Raw genomic sequence first — 21,491 nt, 5'->3', positions numbered from 1 at the left:
CCTACTTTACAGAGTGATCTAATAAAGCCTTCTAATCTGTGTGCTGTCTGTGAAAAACTGTGAAAATGCTGAACGTGAAATATGCAGCCTTTGAATTCCGCTTGGAAATTCCATTCCATTTTTTTTTCTCCTGCAGTGCCACTTGCTCTTTGATTCGCTGCAGGATCTGGTCGACCACGTCAATGACTTCCATGTCAAGCCGGAAAAGGATTCTGGGTACTGTTGCCACTGGGAGGGGTGTGCACGTAAAGGGCGGGGATTCAATGCCAGGTGAGCATGCTCAGTAGGGATGTCATAAAATTTTAATTATTATTTTTATGCGTAGATTTTTTCAATATCCTACTGTTTTCTGTTGCCACATTCATAGTGAAGCAGCTTCATCTAGTGGTGCTTCCTTATGACGCTGAATATTAAAACTAAGCGTTAGGATTTATCTGCTCGTTCACGAATGTTCATAAATGCATCGATTCCTAGTCTAATGCTCTGTGTGTCTGTATGCCAAGTGAATATGATTTTAATAATCCAATCAGGTACAAGATGTTAATCCACATTCGCACGCACACCAACGAGAAGCCTCACCGCTGCCCCACCTGCAACAAGAGTTTCTCACGGCTGGAGAACCTGAAGATCCACAACCGCTCACACACAGGTCAGTCGCTAAAAGACCCCTCGCACAGTAGGAACGGTGCTCATCACTATTAGTGGAAGTTTTTTGGGGGTGTTTTTGCGCCACAGGAACTAGGAACAGTTTTAGTTCTGAAACACGTCTTTTGGGGGATTGATTTAGCTCCTACTTTAGCTCCTAATGTGTTAAAATAGTGACGTAAGTGCATGATAATGCACGGTGAATGCATGCTGTGTGCTGTTTGAAAAGCTGTGTTAGCGCACAGTTGATACTGATCAGTGGCCTATTTAAATGATGTTGACATGGATGTACACCCACACACTGAATGTTTCTTTTTTTTTTTTGCAGGAGAGAAGCCCTACATCTGTCCGTACGAAGGCTGCAACAAGCGCTACTCCAACTCCAGCGACCGCTTCAAGCACACGCGCACACACTACGTGGACAAGCCCTACTACTGCAAGATGGTGGGCTGCCTAAAGCGTTACACCGACCCCAGCTCCCTGCGGAAGCACATCAAGGCCCACGGCCACTTCGTGGCACAGGATTCTCCCACGCCGGGTGGCGTGGGGTCCCTCCTGAAGGGCCCAATGGGCGGAGGCAAGGATATGGAGCTGCCCTATGTCAGCGGGGCGCACATCATCATCCCAGGAAGCGCAGCGGCGGCCGCGTTGCTCGGAGGAGCCCTGCCTCTCTCGAGGCTGAGCCCACGGCCCCTGGACCTCAGCTCCCAGCCTGCCCCCATCCTGTCGTTCGGCAGCTCCCCGCTGGGCCTCGGCAAACCGCCGCTCCTGTCGGCCGCGTTCCCGCCGGCCCTGCGCCTGCCACTGCTTCCTATGGTTGAGAGGAGAGCCGGGGCTAAAGCGGCGGTACAGGAGGCAGACGAGGGGGAGGATGACCTGGGTGCAGGAGGGGTCCTTAATCTCTCCACAGGGGCGTCCCATGATCCCCTTTCGTGGGTAGTGATCCCCTCAGGAGCAGTGGTGCTCAAACCAGCAGTAGTCAACTAGCACAGACAGCTCACACACACACGCACACACACTTACACACATTCCTGGGGTGGCAGATGAAATTCAAGCTCACCCAAGTTTTACCTGCTTTTTACAGATTTTGACATAAACATCACTGGTTTCCAGTGAGGTCGTCTGAAACGTGGGACCCCCTCACCCTGCACTGCTTCATCCAACTTCATTTTTTTCCGTGTGGGACCAAGCGTCAGCGCCACACTTCACTTTTGTGACACAGCAGGCTTGAAGGAACACAACCTCGAGACCACACACACACACACACACACACACTTTTATTGTTGTTGTCTAGAAGGTCCCCTCGCACCGGGGAGGATCAATCAAGCAGTCTTAACGCCGGCCTTACAGGAGCTCATCCTGAGGCTCAGTTTATATCTATTTATACGCACGACGACAGTTTGTGTTTCGACACACGCTGAAGACACAGAGTCACGCAACTAGCATTTATATGAGCAGGTTATTATAGACGAGGCAAATGCGCAGAGCATCCGCCGGAACCAGTCACCACCGCATTAGCGTCGTGGCGCTACCTTTTATACCCTTTGCATTATAGCTTTAGCATCGAGGCTGCAGAGAGGAGCGCTCAAGAGTTAGCATGGCTAAGCTACCGCAGCTAATGTTTAGAACAGTTCCATCGCAGTGTGGTGCTAAACCTCCATCTCACACAGACATGCTGCTATCTTTTATACACACACACACACACACACACACACACACACACACACCATCAACATGATCTCCACATCAACCCTGTGCCAAATCCTGTGCAGTACGGACAGTGTGGTCAGATACAGATGGTCTCCAGGCCAGGAAATCTTCAAAAATGTGCAAAATCCACACAAAACCAATATAATATAATACAAGCGCAGTCTACACAAAACAAATAGCAACAGCCAACCAACACCAAGCCATTTGATGACGCCATTTATTGAAGATGTGCAATTTTCTTTCTGCACAGACCTCAGATAGATCCTGCCTTCAAGTGTTTGTTGTAAGATCCTACCTCCCAGTTCAAAACTGACCAGGAAATAAAAAAAACAATAAGTGTCGATTCGTCGATTACGTTCACTTATCTACCTTTCTATTTATTAAACAGACTTGGTAAGAGTGTCTCATTTAGTGTACAATAGTATTTAAAAAATGACCCCCTTACTGTGCCATGTTTCCATGACAACCCTGTATCATTGACAAGATAGAAACATTTTTTTGGTCCATTCATGTGCACCAGATGTCCAATATCACATGAAAGCAGCTTGAAGGCCGTTTATTTAATATTTTTTTGTGTGCACTGAACTGAACAAATAACTTAGCAAACAATACACTTTGTTCAGCTAAGAAAAAGAACATGAAATTGTTAATTTACGTCTTTGGCTTTCCTTCAACTTAGCTGAAACAGTGTAGGTTCATATGTTTACAAAAAAATGCCAAACTGATCTCAGACCAGCCCTATTTGTGTTCATCCTCACAAACTATGTGTTTAACCTGCAAATTGGAAATCAAAACTGCCCAACATGGCAACACTCTGAACACAGATGTGTTTCCCTAACCAATCAAATTCAAGAACCTCAATGGCCGCTTCATTCTAGGAGTTTACCAGCCAATACGTGACACCCTATAGAAAGCAGCACATTCCATTAAAAACCTCAGTTTACTGGCTGACGCTGACTGAATTTTTTTAGTTTTTAAAGTGTGAATATTTTCCTCAACCCAGTTGAAGCCCCCCCCCCCCCCCCCCCCCCCCCCGCAGGCTGAATGTTTAGGTGTCATGGGCATGTTGGGGAAAGGATGGGTCGGGAGCCACACACACACACACACACACACACACACAAACGTGGAACATTACGGAAACCGGAAAAAAAAGAGAACCAACCCAGACCACCCCACCTTGAGCTCTCCTCTCTCAAAGAAAATTCCTGACTATTCCTCATCCGTATTTTGTCATTTTGTAAAACAGTTTCTATTATTGCTGGTTTTGTTTTTTTAATGTGTTTTTTTTTTTTTAAGACGAGACATTGTGTTGATGTTGAAGTTGCTTCTACTTTTCCTGTTTATGCTATGACTGTGCTGCTTTCACCTATCTCCTGTGAGTGTGTGTGCGTGAGTGTGTTAGATGACAATCACATTGTCCTGTTTGGTCCAATTGTTGAAAAAAATTGAACCGTGACAAAGGGTTCACTCTTAAATTATTAATTAAAACATAGTGCCCATTCCACACGCACACATACGTGCATACAGTCCAATATTGACACACAATCTCTAGTCCAGTGGTTCCCAACCTTTTTTATTTTTCCCCACCCTCCTGAAGAGAGCTTATTAAGAGAGTTTTATTATTACACGTAGATCTTAAGACCCTACAAGGAAACATATTCTGCATCATTGAATATATTTCCACACCCCAATTTTGGGAGCCACTTCACTAGTCGTCACACATACACAAACACACCGATACACAAGACAAGTTTCATGCAGAGGGTATGTTCGAAAATGACCACAGGCTACGGGGTACACCATGTAAAACAGAGGAGGGCACGGCTGGGTATCTACCACACACACACACACACACACACACTCCCACAAAGCTGACGTTTGACACGGATCTCTGCCGGATCCACACGGGCCCATTTTATAAATAAGCTGTCTGACACATTAACCTTCCTCCGCGTCCACCCTGAGCACCTCTTCTTCACACACTGCAACTCCTGAAGCGTGCGGTACGCCATGCTCCTCCCTCCAAATGTGCAGGTGCAGAGGGCATCATGGGAAACGCTGGGCAGTCAAGCTCAGGGTGCCAGGGGGCAGAAAGGGTTAACGAGAAACAGTGGCCACTGACGGCCAGTACCAGTTTCTTTTGCACATCTGAGATATTTTAATATCAGTATTTTAATTTGTTCCAAGTGCCTTTTATTATAGATGAAATGTAGAGAGAAAAATAAAGTACAGTATATGGAAAAGTAAATATATTTTTCACGGCACCTCGTTGCGAGGCCAAACTGCAGAATTTTAGAATGGTAAAAGTCTCCAATTGGTACAACATAGCGGCGTGTTCCTGTTTTAGAGGACTTTATTACGATGTTGATAACGATGTCAATGAAAAGGAAAGGAAACAAACGTTTAATAAAGCTGCATTTGATAAGTCGTCTCCCGTCTGCTCCTTGCTCTTCTCTCAGAATGCCACTCAGCATGGCGGAAACCCTTCATATGCAACCTAGAGACGGTCAACATCTCGTGATGCCAAATCTGTTCCAACACAGCAGCATAATATAGTGCTTCCATTATTGAGACTAGAATCTGTTATTTAAACCATTTTTTGTATTGTATTGAGCATCACATAATCAAAAGTGATCATTGTTCATATCATCGTGGACTTGGTCAATATATAGCTGAACAATCTCTGCGTAGTTCCAAAAGGCAAATATCTGAGTCATGATGCTACTCAAGTTAAAGCGCCATAAAAGAAACATATTCGCCAATTGTGAAAGTGAAGTGATTTTCATGCACAGCATACGGTGACACAATGAAATGTGTCCTCTGCTTTTAACCCAGCACCCTTGGTGGGACGGTGCTTTGCTCAGTGGCACCTCGGTGGTACCTTGGCAGATATTACGGGGCGGCTTCCTTAACCGCTAGGCCCCCACTGGCAAATGGAAATCTAAATGAATACAAATAATATTTTACAGACAGCAGACTGTGAATTCAGAAATAAGTGAAAAATAAATTACTAGGAAACGTTCGGTTCTCATCAAAGCTAGTTGCATAATGCACTCCCGAGATTCTAAAGGTCTGTAAGCTTGATTGCTAACCTTCAAGATAATCTTACATGGTACCAAGTCAATGTGATCACAATTCCTAGAAATGCATTCAGATGTTGGCCTGCTATCTTCCACACGAATCGCTTGGGAAGCCTACAGCCGCCAAGACATTCCCTCACGTCCAGCCAGAGATTTAGGGTTCCTTCCTTGGTGTACAGAAACAATTCACACATAGTTAAAGAAAAAAAAAAGGCAGGTTTTATTAGGGTGGGGTTATAATTTACAGTGGACGGGCGTGGCAGGGGTTTGGCCGGGGAGGTTCATGTCTGCCGCTGCTGATCCTGTGGGGGCAGGTCCTGTGTGTTCTGCTTCTGAATGGACAGCTCTTCTTCCAAGCGCTCCTTAGCTCTCACCACCTGGACAGACAGGATGCAGAAAGCTGCAATGGTATCCGTGGCGGGTGAAAAAAAAAAAAAAAAAAAGAAAAAGCGGCAGTATAATGCCAGTGCAAGATCTAGATCTTATTCAAATACATCCTAAATATTCAAATACATCCTAAATATGTTCAAATGTTCTAGGTGGCTTTAAAAGCCTCGATATCAGCAGCAAACTGAAGATGACAGTGATGCACTGGTACTGATGTCAACTTTTTGCCAGATACAATTTGAAGCATCCTGCTTCATTGCAATGACAATAAAGGATTAATTAACTAATTAATTATAAGAAGCTCAGGTGCTGGTACAAACACAGTTTCCACAAGCTGGTGGCAGCATTTATCTTAAAAGTGCCCTTACATTAACTTTTTTTATTATATTTTATATTGGTCTTAGTGTCCCCTAATACTGCATCTAAAGTCCCTTTTCCGAAATTCAGCCACGTCGATCCAGTCCCACAATGAGATTTCCCCAGAACGAGCCGTTTCGGTGTCTGTAGCTTTAAATTAGAATGAGAGGTGGAGATGAGAGGTGGGATGAGGAAGAGAGTGGCTTGTTGAAGTAAGTGGGCATTCGCGGAAAAAAAAAAAAAAAAAGGTATGACAAATGAGACCTTTCCCCTTATGATGACATGAGGGGACATGTTAGATCCAGCCGTCTGAGCTGCCACTAAATGAACGGTCAAAACATGCTTTACACCTATCGCCATTACTAGCGACTGCACGACCATAGACAGACTATGGGAACTCGTATTAATGTTAAATGTCTCACATTTTTATGATAGGGAGTCTTTAATTCAGTGTTCCAAAAAACAGATAAAAACCAATTGAGAGAATATAACAGTAGGTAAAAAATGTCAATACTCATTATTATAGTGACTGTTAGGTACGGGTACTCGATACTAATCCTAAACGACATGAGGGCGTCCCTAACTTTCTCCAAACAGTGCTGTGAATCTGTAGAGTTGAGTGAGACGCTCACCTTTGACTGCAGGTAAAAGGAACCTCCAGCTGATTTGTCGTTGACTTTAAATAAGTGCTCATAGTTCTGTGGAGGAAGCAGACATGCAGGTCGTGGGTTCGGTGAGGAAGCTGAACAGGATTACTACACTTGTGACACGCCAGTTGAGGAGAGTGTGAGGTGTGGCAGGAGTAAAACGGCACCTTCTGGATCTCCTCTGGTGTGAGGGTGCCGATGTTAAGGATCTGCTGGGCCTCCTGCAGCGTCATCCCGCTCAGACTGGAAGCCGCTGCCGACTGCGCCCCGGCACGCCCTCTCGCCTCCGCAGCCGCCTGGCTCGCTGCAAGACACACCCAGAGGAGTTGGCGAAGAAGACGACGCGCATCACACCGGGGTTTAAACAGCAGCTGACAGGGGAGTACCTGCAAACTCCTGCCGAAGAGCTCGGGCGAAGGCGCGGCCCACCACCTGCATGCCCACCACGATGATCTGCGCCAGGTACTTGGCCTGAAAGGAGCGATCACTCACATTCACTCATCTTCCATTCAGTGGCATACTGGGCCACTTTGTAATTCATGACCCTGACTGTAGTTTTCTTGTACTATTTTCTGCATACACGTCTGCACTGAAGGAGAGTTGCTTTAATCCCAGTGTACGCGCTCTAACGTGGGTCAGAGGAACATAAATATAATATAAATATTACTCTAGAACTTGCTACATGAAGGACAACGTCCGCAAATGAAGAACGAGGCTGATATAATCATAATGATAGAATGCAACGAGGGTGAAATAACATGTTCATACGCTGTCAGCTGTCATCTTCACAGACATCGGAAAACCGGCGCGGATACTTACCATCGTTTATTTTTATATACATATATATATATATATTTTAAATTCACGAAGCGACCCTGCTCCCGAAATCTGCAGCGTTTCCCTCACATGTCCCCATCAAGGTTGCGGTGGGGTTAAAGTTCAGGGGACGTTTCAGACTGACCCCGAGTCGGCGGTGGAGACATCTAGTGGCCGGATGACCGAAGCGCGGCGTAGTACAGGGCCCGTTCATTCAACATTCTTTAATATATGTGCTTTTATGTTGTCATGACACTGATGAGGGATTTGTCAGCTGAAGCATACTTTCCGACAAACACGTCCATTCAAAATCCAATTAAAAAATTCCTTAAACTGGAAGTATGTTTGCGTGCAATTTCCAAACAGCTCGTATTTTGTATTCTGTAAGAATAGCTGGACCAATTTAATGTAGTGTATTATATAATAATTCTAAAACTGCCATTTTTATGCTAACATATAACATTGTCATTTCGATAATCAAATGTCAACTGAATGAGTATATAAATCAAAAGTCCAAACACACAAATAATTAGGAATATTTTTTTTTTTGTTTTATTGCAAGGCAGAATCCCCACTACATTTCTCCACACTTATATGATTATATGGCATTTCAAAGCACCCGAAAGTACCCATATTGGCATTATTGCGCAACTTTAGACCACAGGACACGATGGCTGGCAGACCAGTGCATATCAATGCACAACGTCACATCAAACACAGTTTTCTTTTTCAGTTTGCGTAAACCTGAACTTTGTTAGACAAAATGTAATACACTGCGAGTGGAGCCTAGCTGTTATTGCACCGGCTGTTAATACTGTTACCACGACTGTTCAAAGATACATAAAAAAGGGGAATGTTCATTTTAGCAACGTTGATACAAAAAAATCTAAAATAAAAACATAATTCATGATCATACACAATTCCAGTTATTTAGCGATACAAATGCCCTGAATGGAGGGTATGGCCATGGTAAAGTACATCAAACTGAGATGAAGTCATTTTATTGTGTGAGTGTGTGTGTGTGTGTGTGTGTGTGGGAAGGAGTGTGCATAATGTGTGGAGTGTGTGCACAAGGTATTGCACATTCTGCATATGTGTGTGTGTGTGTGTGTGTGTGTGTGTGTGTGTATGTGTGTTTGTGTTTCGGTCGACTGGCACCAAGGGATGAGGAGTTTATGAGCAGCTGCTCCATTTCCATGACTGGTGAGACCTAATCATCCTGTAAATAGAAATACAAATACACACACACACACACACACACACACACACACACACACACACAGCAAAAAGGTTAATTTTACTGATCTGATTGACTGTACTATATGTAGATTTAGTCCTTACCATGTACAGATACTGCTGCACAGTAGCTGTCTGTATTTAACAACCATTAGACTAATGAGTGTGAGTGTTCTTACCCACTCCTCCTCATCGACTCCTTCATAGGACTCCTGTGGCAGCGGATTGTCTAAGTTTCCCAACTTGGCCACCATGGCACTGAGGAGCTACACACACAAACACACACACACACACAGAATGTGGATATGTGGATTTCTGCTCCTAATTCACAACATTAATTTGTGAATCCTTGTGTTGCAACAGGTTTTGGGCCCCCTGTGGCCAGCCGTTGAAGTTAGCAAGCCAGGAGTCGAGACGTACGATCCGACATATCGGAAGTGTTGGTGCCGCCAACAGGGGTCGGGGGAGCCCAGAAAAAAAAACGGGTTTCATTCAAGGCCGCCGGGCTAAGCCCTCGCAACACACAAAGGGACGGCTGAAGGCCTGGCGCCTCCGCACGGTCTGACTTACTGGTTGCTTCTGCGGAGAGGACTTGTCACAAACAAACCGGGACCAAAGTTGGAGTGGGAAAGTGGGAAACAACATGTTTTTGGGATTTGCGCTGACAGGGTTGAGCACACACACCCGTCTTTCATGCGAAAGGCCTCGTAGGGATTTCCTTTCCGCACAGTTTGACATATGGCTTGCATCGGTTGAATTTACGGAGCTCGCACAATGTCGTAAAGGAAAAAAATGTCAATGAGGGAATTTATTATTTATAGTATTTATTATTATAGTACACATTCGGCACTTAATGCGGGTCGTACCGGCACATGCACACCGGCAAGCTATATATCAAAAATTGGTACATTATGGTAAAAGTTATGTGATTGTCATTGTGATACACTGCAGCACAGCACACGGTGACACAACGAAATGTGTCCTTTGCTTTTAACCATCACATTTACATTTACATTTACAGCACTTATCAGACGCCCTTATCCAGAGCGACTTCCAAATCAGTAGTTACAGGGACAGTCCCCCCCTGGAGCAACTTAGGGTTAAGTGTCTTGCTCAGAGACACAATGGTAGTAAGTGGGATTTGAACCTGGGTCTTCTGGTTCATAGGTGAGAGTGTTACCCACTAGGCCACCAACCTTGGTGAGCAGTGGGCAGCCATGACAGGCGCCCGGGGAGCAGTGTGTGGGGACGGTGCTTTGTTCTGTGGGACCTCAGTGGCATCTCAGCGTATCTAGATTTGTACCTTCAACCTTCTGATTACGGGGCCACTTCCAGAGTGTGTCAGCGTGTATTTTTATAAGCGAGCTGAATGAGTGTGGCCGAGCTATTAACAGTGTTAATAGGAATGCATTGTTTAATAATAATTTAGTTTAATAATTCATATTCTGTCGATATCGTGCCATCTTCTGTACTTTAGGAAGTCTACATTTTTTTCTATCAAATGTTTCTGCAGAAATTGAGATGGTTCTAATATAACAGCACAAACACACACCTCCTCTTTCTTCTGCTCGTCGGTCTTCTCCTCCAGATAGACAGAGGAAGGCAGGTACTTGCGAACTGGAGCCTCTTTGGGAGCCTCGCTCACTGCACACACAGTGTTGACAGGTAAGTGTTGTATTATTGGTCCATATGGGTGATTTATATAGACTTGTACAGTGTGTTTCTACCAGGCGCCATGTCGGTAGGCCTCAGGCTGATCTTGCGGTGTTGGCTATTGGAGCCGGACAGCCAGGAGGCGGCGCTCAGAGACGATTCCCACCAAACGGCAGAGTCCGGAAACACGTCGTCCTGGAAAAACTCTTTCTGCGAAGGGACAGAGCTACCAAGTGTCATGTTGCACTGAGGGAGAGAGCGTGTCACAGTTTGAGACTAGGTCTCACCTTGACTCGGGGGACCTTGAAGGCCACCGGCTCAATGCTGCTTTTGCTGAGCCGCAGAGCCCGCGCCACCTCCACATCCCTGACGTCACACGACGTCTTCGGCAGGAAGCAGAAACCCTGAAATAGGTATACATTACATGCCATCAGATGCAAGGAAGGTTAATGGCTACTCCGTGGTATCTAGAGTGTGTGTGTCAAGTGTCTTACCTTGTGTGGCTCGGATGAGTTGAAACTGCTGCACTCCATGAAGTAAGGTTCCTCAGGTACGATCTCAAACACGTAAACACGGGTATCACCCTGCAACACACACAGCCACGGCATGCCATTTATGGTAATAACAGGGCGACAAATGTGTTATAAACATGTAATAGGGCAGTGGTGGCCTAGTGGTTAAGGAAGCTGCCCCGTAATCAGAAGGTTCGAATCCCGATCTGCCAAGGTGCCATGAGTGTTGCATTTTTTTTTCTAGCTGCACCAATCTACATCCTTTTGAAAACACAGATTTGACCTCATATCATGCTTAACAGCCACATACACACACACACAAACACGAACACAAAGACTTTCATGTGTTTTGGAACATCTCACAAAATCAAAAGTTAAACACAAATGCTGAGAAGATGGCGTCACACATGAAAATAGTTTTTTTTTGTTCATTGTAAATTTTTTGTTCAAATTGGTATTACATTTTTGCTTGTATAGTATATAGGATTAATTAGCTCTTGTTTTTAATGCATATAGTGCAAATGTTTCAATAAATGTGGGTCTCTATAGGACTGGTCCTGAGAAGATGACACACACATTCAGTCACATTCAGGTCAGTGGTGTTAAAAAGTATTGCACAGTAATAAAATGTATTTAAAGAAGAATGTTTATTATAAACTGGAGGAAAAGACAAAAAAAAACAAAAACGTTTAATAGCGTTTAACCTGGAACGGCGGCAACGTTACCTTGCCAGTGAGGAGGATGAGGTTGGTGTCGGGGTCGTGGAAAGGAATGAGGGTGGAAGGGGAGACGTCGGCGGGCGCGCAGGCGATGGAGCCAGACTTCACACAGTCTGACGGGACCAAATAGAGCTGTCTCTCGCTGCGGCTGCAGATGACGAGAGAAAGTCTGGGACTGTGTACGTTTGGGAGGTAGTAGCCTAGTGGATAGAACCCTCGCCTATGAGCCAAATGCCCACTTACTACCATTGTGTCCCTGAGCAAGACTTTTAACCCAGAGTGTCTCCAGGAGGACTGTCCCTGTAACTACAGTCACTCTGGCGTCTGATAAACGCTGTATTTTTTTAAAATTCTTTTTAGATTGGAACACGTAAAAGATCCCAAACTTTTTTGTCCAGGGCACCACTTTTAAAAATAATAATATTATAAATTAATTTAATTTATTTAAAGCATCTTATTTAGAAGAAAAAGTAAAAAATCACTTTTACAGTGGAAGTGTTAATGGTGACATGAATCAAAAGTGTCCTATTCAGATGATGAAAACAAAATAAAGGTTATTCATCATGCTTATTAGTAATTTGGGGTGCTTTAAAAAAGTTGAAACACACACCTGGAAAACAAGAATGTTGCAGGTATTCTGTGTGCACACTGGTTTGTCCTCACCTGTCAAACCCAGAGACCAGCAGGAACTTGCCGCCCAGCACCCAGACCAACCGAGCGCCCCTGTGCCCTTCAGGACCAGGGCCTTCCTGCAGGGAGAAGAGGAGATAAAATAAAACCAGCTATCTCTGTGTGTGTGTGTGTGTGTGTGTGTGTCTGTGAGACACACAGAGTGTGGGTTTTGCAAGATTCACCTGAACAGGCTCGTCTGACCTACGTGGGTCGTACACTCGGATCTTCCCATCTTTACACACTGTGGCCAGCTGCTTACCATCTGGACTCCACGCCATCCCAAAGATCTACAGAGACCCACAAAAAACACATCAATATCACATCAACACACACACACACACACACTCTGCAACTGCTCCTCTGACCTGATCCAGGTGGCCTTTCAGCTTCTTGACCTCTTGACCTGTCTGCAGGTCCCACAGACGGACAGACAGGTCATATGAGGACGAGGCCAAGAGATCTCTTGCGTAGGGATGGAACTTTATAGTGTAGATCTTCTCAGTGTGGCCTGTGATTGGACAGATTGTGTGTCAATCAAGCAAAAGTCTTACACACTTACACAAAAGTCCTGAGTCACTGCCCCCCTAACACACTCACCCTGCAGAACACACTCTGGTTCGGTCAACGTATCTGTCAGACCACCTTCCGGAACCTTCCACACTCTGATCTTAGCATCATCTCCAGCTGAGAGGAAAAGACAACCGAGGGAGAACACATGACATGACCGCTGGAATGAACCTCTGTCTCTATGACGTCCATCTCAGCCAAGCAGACGTACCGACCACCAGCCTGTGGGGGTCAAACGGGTCCCAGCAGAAATCGGCCACATTGACAGAGTTCTGGATGGTGGGCATGAACGCGTCGGGAAGCTTCCCCGGCTGAGAGAGCTACGGAGGCAGAAAGGAGGAAGGGAAAGGACAGCAGGGGGCGATAGAGGACAGTTTATGAATGGCGGGACGGTTGGCGGCGCAGGATTTGGGTGTTACGCAGCCGTACCTCAAACACGGCGATCTGTCCCCCAGCGATGGCCAGGGGCACGGCCACACGCTGTCCGTTGGCACAGAAGCCATCGCACTCACCGGGCGTGGTGAGGTGGAGGCCCCGCAGGTTGGTGATATGTGTGTCTCGGTGAAGGACGCTGCCCTGAAGGTGGCGGAATTTTGAACTTGGACCTGAGTGGACAGAACGTGCATTAACCTACATGGTACGATGTGGTAAACCCCATCAGGAAGTCTTTTAGATTGATTAGTCCAATGGACGTCATTGGACGTCATGTGACTTCATTTTGTACCCTAGCGTTGGAGAGTCTTACCCAACATTCCCTGCAGGTTGCGGACGCTATTGCTGGGGGTGGGGGCGGGGCTTGGCTGGCAGCCTGAGGAGAGGCCACTTGTGGACGAGGGGGAACGAGAGGGAGCGGCACTACTGCTGCCTGAGCTCCGCCCACTACTGCTGACTGAATCCTACAGTGGACAATTTTCAATTAATTAAACTGAGTCACGAATTCATGTGATTTAATTCTGCATAATTAGGTGCTAAGTAGACACAAATAAGACTAGGAGGTTCTTCCACCTCTCTGACATTCACAGGAGGGGGTGCTTCAACTACACGCTGATTGGCTGCTTTGGCACACGGTTTTGGACGTTTATCCGGATGTAGGCTGACCGTCTCCACCTAAGGGCAGAGATTGAAGGTCACGACTAACAAAAGCTTTCCAGAGATGCAGGTGGGCGTTTCTAAAGTGTGTGGCCAAGTTGTTGGTCACTGGAGAGAGTGCGGAGGCTTACTTGTCTGTTCTCTCCACTCCACCATTCCTCTGCTTTCATGGCCGCGGCCTGACCAGCCGTGTCTGGATATAGATCAGAGTGGAAATCCTGTCCAGCCTGAGACACACACACACACACATACACACACACAACAAATAACACACAACATACTCACACACATAGGATTTTCACGAACACATCCTGACAGAAGAGGGGGCGGGGCCAACTGTACCTTGCGAGGAACGTGGTAGCTGACCGGCACGATGAAACCATCTGTCAGCTGCAGAACACGCATGACCTCACAGCTGCCCACGTCCACAGCCAGCTTAGGCACCATGGCAACGCCGCGGGTGGACATCTCCATCAGACAGTCACTCACTGTCACAAAAAGTGGTTTCTGTTTTCCATCATGCTGGCAGCTAGAAGGACATACACACATGGCGGAAGGCGGTTCCTGCCTCACCCTGAGAGAGGAACGGGTCTGCACACGTCATCTCGAAGCAGTTGAGGACAGTGTCCCCCTGCAAAATAAGCAACACATAACCAACATGTAACTTCCAACAGCCTCCTTCCATTCCCTCAGAATTTACTAAAGACAATTATGTATATATGTCATCCGTGGGCAAAACAGCAATGGCCACACAGGAGACCCACCTTGGCAGAGATGACCAAGAGCCCTGTGTCAGGGTCAAAGAGTGGTACCGGCGTCCTGAGAGACACAAACAGGTAAAAGTGGGTTATTATTTGTTTTAGCTTGCGCCCTAATAAAAGTATAATTTTTCATGTTGAGAGTAACCCTTTGTCAATACTCCTGTGATGGCCATCACTAATGGCCAGTCACTAACTTGTCACGATATCCTGGACAATGTGAGCTAAAGTGACAGAGAAAAACATTCTTTCAGGATAGCCACAATTCTTCGCTCTGACTCTTATTCGTCATGCAAATAAAGCTTATTTTAATGAAGAGCTCAATAATAACTTTCATAGCCTTGTTTTAAATGCCCACGGGCAGCTAATGCTACAGCGTTATATTCTGATTGCTCATGGAGGTGGCAAAGTCCACACTTTCTTTGCTTAATTAGAATAATAGATGGATTTGTTATACAAGATTTGCCAAATTTTAAGTAATGACTTGAACTGAAAAGGTCTGAAGATGCATCATGCTTCTAGAATCGTTATTTTCATGCAACATCCCATCTCTGCGGAGGAACCAAAACTCTGACCTTGACCAGCAAGGTGGTTTAATCACCACAAGGTGGCGCCACTGGCCCAACCAGTGCGGTTGGGACACATCTACAATCTACCATAGGCCCAATAAACGACCCTGTGACAATTCTGCCCACCGAAACCATCAATATGAGGGCATACACACACAACGATGTGACGTCAATACACACGCCACAAACCCCAGTCAAACAAATCAGTAAGGTGACTTCTAACTGGTCAACTTGGTTGTTTACTTCCCTGCTCCAGGTCATCTGTGGAGTGTGTAACAACTGATTGTAAAGGGTACTGTGTGTGTTCACACACAATTAGAGCTTCTAAGTTCCCATGTCCAGTTCTGGCCACAGGGGTCCACAACACCTCAGTTCCCACAGCACCGGCTCTCTCCTTCCATCTCAACCCCTCATTCATTTTCATTTCATTTTCCCTCTTTTTATTTCTCCTTTTCCTCAGAGTGAGCCTCTGCACTTCACTGCACTCCATTACACCACGCTCCCTCAAGCTTTAATTTCCTCCATCCCTGTTTCTCTTTCTGTGTGTGTATGTGTGTGTGTGTGTGTCTGTGCGTGTGTGTCTGGAGTGGCAGGAGCTGATAACACTCTTTGCACTGCTGGAGTGATCAGCCGTAATTTCGCCAAAAGAGAACATTTTCCCACCAACTCGGAAACAAGCACACACTCTTTTTGTTGTCGTGTGTGAGAGCTGAACAGTGGGAAGTCACGTCCGTCTGACCTTTTGACCTCACGCCTGAATGAAATGGCAGGTGGGGACTTCACTCACGGTCCTTTTTTTGTCTGTGTTATTGGGGCCTTTACACACACATGCAGACACAACTTCACACACTCAATTAAAGTCCCCAAAAGGGAGCGTTTGTCATTGTTCCAATAAGTACAGTAATTCATTACACAGTACAGGCATATACACACAAGCTCAGATGAGCAGAGTGTGTATGTGTAGACATTCAACCCACACACACACACACACACACACACACACACACAGCATGATTCCAATTACTGTGTTCAGTCACCTCTGACATACGCACTCTCAAAGATGTACAGCACACACACACACACACACACGCACACGCACACACACACACACACACACAGACACAGACACACAGCAAGGTGCTAATCACTGTGCTCAGTCACACAACTGACAGATGAGCAACAAAAAACGGGCTCTGCTACACAATACACACACTACAGCTGGCAGGACAATGGAGGCCTGTGTGAGAGTGTGTGCGTGTGTGCGTGTGTCTGCGATAAGTATCATTCTGAAAGTTGGACATATCCAAGTCATGATGGAATATCAAATTACATGTTCTTATTACAGTGTGAGCGTGTGTATGTGTGTGCATGTGTGTGCATGTGTGTGTATGCACAGTGTTAGCTGTTTCATTTGGCATCAGCCGGTGTGGCACCTGTGCCCGTCTCAGCCAGGGTGTGACAGGAGGCTCAGATGTGGTGCCAGCTTCACCGGGGTTCGTAATTACCACCTCTCAACAGGTCTGATATGGACAGACGCACAGACACACACACACACACACCTCTGCACATTAGACAAGCCCTATGTCTGTTGTTTTTTAAATCATATTTTCTCCTTGTGAGATGTTAACATTTGAATTCATTTTAGTTCTATTCTGTTTTATTTTATATTGTTTATTCATATGCCTCTTATTCTTAATGCTTCGAATTCTTGATTGTGTATGGATACAATATCTATTCTATGGTTATGAATTCATTCCGAATCTCAATAAAAACAGGGTTTTTATTTTAACGTTTCGGATACCAGTTTTGCTAGTTTCTGCTGAGACCAGTTACGGTAAGAATTTTTACACACATAAAATGTATTGCGCTCAAGTGTGGTCACTTGGCTCTGATAATGGACCGTTCATGACGCAACCAGATGAGCAGGAACTTTATCCTGTTCTCACAAAATTCTAGGATAGGAAGCATTCACATTCATTTTTAAACAACATCTTATCTGCACAGAAACAAGTTTGGTTGTTCTCTTGAGTATCGAGTTCTTTATCTTTTGTCAAATGCTGTGTCCACGACTCAGGCTACGACCAGCCTGGATTTTAATAGTGAATTTATGGTTGTAATATACCATTTTTTTTTTTTGCTAACATGACAACAGCCATTTATTTCATGGACTGAAGTGATTGAAGAATTTTTGTTATGGCCATCAGAATGAACACCACCAACATAGTTGAGTTTGGTTGTTGGTTTCAGAAAGAGAAACATGCTTTTTTTGAATGATAAGCAAAGTGAGTGTGATGATGAAATTTAGTCAGTTAGATTAATGTGCGATTGATTACGTCAATAGTTTTGATTGACTGACAACCGTAGATTTTGACTGAATTATTCTGAACTGCTGTGCGTTTTTCCACAACCGCCTGGTTTCTCCATGGAAAACAAGTGGGCCTGATTCATTTCTCGCTGACACGAACCTCATTCATCAAAATGGTCATCACTAGTGAAATTAGCCAAATTCAAGGGTTCAAGTAAGAGCAGTTTTTAATTGGATGAATAAAATGGCTTCCGCTTATTTGGTCTGCCTTGTAAATGTCCGGTTCTGTGATGTACAGGTTTGTACTCGTTTGTAGCGCTGTTGTTATATTGCTGCTGTAAACTCTCGTAGTGTGTGTGTGCAGTGTGTATGGTGGCCCTGTGGTCAGTGTTAACCGCCCCTAATCACGCTGGCGCAGTAAAAAAAAAAGAAAAAGAAAAAGAAAAACCTGCGGAGAGCAGGCTGTGGTAACACCGCCGTCAGCGCCCATCCACACACACCACCCTCACACACACTAAAATACTTATTTGTGCCCCAAACAACACGAGACTGGTAAGATACGTGTGTGTCGTGTGTGTGTGTGTGTGTGTGTGTGTGTGTGTGTGTGTGTACATAAACAGAAGCGGCCAAATAATTCGCTGAGAGCCATCAGGCTGTTCTCAGGACGCCAATCAGCAGGAGACAGAACTGGAACTGTATACACACACACACACACACACACACACACACACAGCTGTACTGTGATTTGACTGCCACTCAGGGTTCAAAACGCTGATGTGCCCTGACACCATAACCGTGGCGACCTGACCTCGTCTCATCACCGTGGAGACCCTCGTCTACCGGTCAGGTGCGTTAAGAGGTAGAGGCATTTTCCCACAGTTGTACAAGATGCTGTCAACAGACACAAATTTATGGTGTTATGAACTGCTTTTCAGTGCCTCTGTGTGTTCCCACACACTCTCTCTCTCACACACACACACACACGGGTTTGGAGGAAGCATGTATTCCCACATGGGGGGTTTAAAGAGTATGAAAGGTGGAACATACCCATGGTATGTCCAAGTTTCTTGTGTGTGTGTGTGTGTGTGTGTGTGTGTGTGCGAGTGAGAGAGCATGAGGGATGGGCGGTGTGTGAGAAAATAAATACAGCCTGGTGAATAAATGAAGTCGGGGTAGTGAGGGGGTGTGGGAATCTCTGTCACCCCTGGGTCTCCTTGGGAACTCCGTTTCTGTATTTTAATCATCTTTCTGTCTGTCTCTCCTACACACAAACACACACACACACACACACACACACACACACACACACCTCTGTAATGCTCATATTGTGCATTCGGCTTAGGCATGTGATTTTATCAACACTTTGAATTTCAGTTTGGAATTCATATTATTTCTGGCTCGAGTGTGTGTCTGCATATTTAAGATGAATGCATGTGTGTTTGTCTGCATTTATGAGCAGCAGTTTAGAAAAAAGCTTGTGAAGAAATAGGCTCTAAAAATAGAAAGATGTCACAAGATAAAAAATATATAGGTTCATAAATAATATAAATATGAATAAATAATAAATATGTAACATAATGATTTGCATGTATTTTCGGGAATGTTCAGGGGTTAGTAACATTTATAACATGTATGTAACATGGTTATTACACCAAATTCTCATGAAGATGTAATAGCTAGAGAGTGTGTGTGTGTGTGTGTGTGTGTGTGTGTGTGTGTGTGAGTGTGTGAATGAATATTATATCTCGGCAGCGGGACATATAATGAAAAAAACACACACACAACATCAAAGGTGTGTAAAAAGTATTATCTTCGCCTGACCACCCACTGGCTCTGTGTGTGTGTTTGCTGAAGAGTTTTATAGGGCTACTCCCTAAGTCAAGGCCTGTTCCACAACTAAGTCACTTTCAGGAAAAAGCGTATCATTTACATACATTTTCTTTCTCTCTCTCTCTCACACACACACACTTTCAGTATATCTCAGATATATTGTGTGATTCAGGACAAGGTGTAATGTTTCTGTGTGCATGTGTATACATGTATTTAGTGTTGTATGTTGTGTGGTTGAGCTTCCACCCATTAACTCCATTCAAATGTATGTTGCCGTGGAGAAAAAGAGAACTGGAGTAAAAATGCATCTTGAATCTGTCTGGCTGGCTTGGCGGGATGGTAACAGACACCCGGGGACACGGAGACCCTCGCACAGGCCCAAAACATGGGTAAAAGACGAATGACAGAACAAGGACGGACCAGACGAGGACACATTTATACTCATAAGAACAGATTAAAACAATCAATGTAATCAGGGAGCACAAGACAAGGCAAACATAAAATCCCGGTCAGGAGTACCCGGAAATGTGCCCGGATTGTGACAGAATCACAGTCTTATTTCATCCCAGAGGAAATTTATATGTACTTTATATGTACAAATTAAAGATATATTAAGATCCAATTAGAACTTTCCATACACTCACCTACAGAGGAGAGGTGCCACTAACATTGTAAAAGTGTTTTATTTTTCATTAAGGCTATCATGATATTACCATGATATTACCACACGTGTTAGACTGCATCGAACTGGAACTCAGGTAAAAGGTTAGAGGCGACACAATCAGGATTTACACACAATTCACCGGGTGTCCAGGTCCGGGCAGGTGAGCCACACGATGACCACGCCCCCTTCTCCACTTCATCATAAGAACTTATATAACGATCCAGTCCAATCTAATCATCATCCTCATCATCATCATCCCTGCCCCAGACAGAGGTAGAGAAGTTAAAGGAGAAGAAAAGTGTTTTTGTACGCACAACACTCAGCAACATAACCAGAACAGCCATGCATTGTGCATGTGTGTGTATGGGAGGGGGGTCAGGCAGTGTTTACTTAAATGGGCAAACAGAGTGTGTCGACAGAGCCCTGAGGACACGTTGCGTGTTTAAATTCCTACACACACACACACACATCCACGGAAGCGCTCACATCCACGCACACGCACAGTAATAATACAGCGAAATCACTACTAACTTGTACCATGTGTTCAGCAGATACGCTGCACACGAGGAGGTGGGGGGGCGGTCTTGGTTTGTGTGTAGTGTGATAAAGAGTGCGGGTGGATTTATTTTTGAAGCTTGGGGGTGAGGAGGCACACACACACACACACACACACACACACACTCACACACCCAGCCTGGGTCTGACACTACATCTGGCCGTCGCTGAACAGGCATGAAATCGTTTGTCTATTCCTGCAATTTGGAGTAATGAGTTACAGCTGCGATCGGAGGTTGGGGAATGAGCCGCGCACACACACACACACACACACACACACACACAACAGAGGAGGGATGTGAGCACGGTGGTAAAACGGCGGATGAAGACGGACAGGAGCTGTCGTGTGGAGGGTTAAAAGTGCTTCCACACCTACTCTGTCTGTTTGAAGGAGATTGGTTTCATCTCTTCTGTGTTCAGGACCTTCTGGGCGCTCATCATGGTCCGTCCCACAACAGTTACATTTACAGCATTTACCAGACGCCCTTATCCAGAGCGACTTACAATCAGTAGTAACAGGGACAGTCCCCCCTGGAGACACTCAGGGTTAAGTGTCTTGCTCAGGGACACAATGGTAGTAAGTGGGATTTGAACCTGGGTCTTCTGGTTCATAGTGTGCTACCCACTAGGCTACTAGCACCCAAAAAGTGTATCTTCGCTGGAACCCCAACGCACAGGGCGGCTAGGTGGGAGTTAAAAACGAGGATTCTGAGAGGGGTG

At 45.2% G+C, this 21,491-nt stretch overlaps 3 protein-coding genes across 3 annotated transcripts in view; 1 reads left to right on the top strand and 2 right to left on the bottom strand.

Annotated features, from left to right (window-relative positions):
* The window catches only part of glis2b (GLIS family zinc finger 2b), a 31,936-nt gene extending 27,156 nt beyond the window's left edge, over positions 1-4,780 (top strand). Inside the window, exons 5-7 of the mRNA XM_028986932.1 lie at positions 137-270; positions 531-649; positions 974-4,780. Of these exons, the coding sequence (XP_028842765.1) occupies positions 137-270; positions 531-649; positions 974-1,632 (912 nt within the window). The 3' untranslated portion in view covers positions 1,633-4,780. The remainder of the gene's footprint in view (positions 1-136; positions 271-530; positions 650-973) is intronic.
* Positions 4,781-5,631: 851 nt separating this feature from the next.
* Positions 5,632-7,793, bottom strand: pam16 (presequence translocase associated motor 16). The gene is made up of 5 exons (XM_028986035.1): positions 7,646-7,793; positions 7,213-7,297; positions 6,994-7,130; positions 6,812-6,877; positions 5,632-5,812 (listed from the first exon to the last, which is right to left on the bottom strand). The coding sequence occupies exons 1-5, from the start codon at positions 7,646-7,648 to the stop codon at positions 5,717-5,719; spliced, it is 387 nt and encodes a 128-aa protein (XP_028841868.1). The 5' UTR covers positions 7,649-7,793; the 3' UTR covers positions 5,632-5,716.
* A 402-nt stretch (positions 7,794-8,195) lies between these two features.
* Positions 8,196-21,491, bottom strand: part of coro7 (coronin 7) — a 66,554-nt gene continuing 53,258 nt past the window's right edge. Inside the window, exons 10-28 of the mRNA XM_028986033.1 lie at positions 14,855-14,909; positions 14,664-14,721; positions 14,433-14,578; positions 14,222-14,317; positions 14,007-14,108; positions 13,747-13,897; positions 13,431-13,606; positions 13,213-13,321; positions 13,032-13,118; positions 12,800-12,942; positions 12,617-12,721; positions 12,426-12,511; positions 11,769-11,910; positions 11,026-11,115; positions 10,819-10,935; positions 10,606-10,741; positions 10,431-10,522; positions 9,058-9,144; positions 8,196-8,861 (exon numbers count right to left, since the gene is read on the bottom strand). Coding sequence (XP_028841866.1) covers positions 8,853-8,861; positions 9,058-9,144; positions 10,431-10,522; positions 10,606-10,741; positions 10,819-10,935; positions 11,026-11,115; positions 11,769-11,910; positions 12,426-12,511; positions 12,617-12,721; positions 12,800-12,942; positions 13,032-13,118; positions 13,213-13,321; positions 13,431-13,606; positions 13,747-13,897; positions 14,007-14,108; positions 14,222-14,317; positions 14,433-14,578; positions 14,664-14,721; positions 14,855-14,909 — 1,987 coding nt within the window. The 3' untranslated portion in view covers positions 8,196-8,852. The remainder of the gene's footprint in view (positions 8,862-9,057; positions 9,145-10,430; positions 10,523-10,605; positions 10,742-10,818; positions 10,936-11,025; positions 11,116-11,768; positions 11,911-12,425; positions 12,512-12,616; positions 12,722-12,799; positions 12,943-13,031; positions 13,119-13,212; positions 13,322-13,430; positions 13,607-13,746; positions 13,898-14,006; positions 14,109-14,221; positions 14,318-14,432; positions 14,579-14,663; positions 14,722-14,854; positions 14,910-21,491) is intronic.

Source organism: Denticeps clupeoides, chromosome 7 (genome assembly GCF_900700375.1).
Source record: "Denticeps clupeoides chromosome 7, fDenClu1.1, whole genome shotgun sequence".
Taxonomy (NCBI): domain Eukaryota; kingdom Metazoa; phylum Chordata; class Actinopteri; order Clupeiformes; family Denticipitidae; genus Denticeps; species Denticeps clupeoides.
The sequence above is the reverse complement of the archived record's forward strand: the minus strand, read 5'-3'. Positions and strand labels throughout refer to the sequence as shown.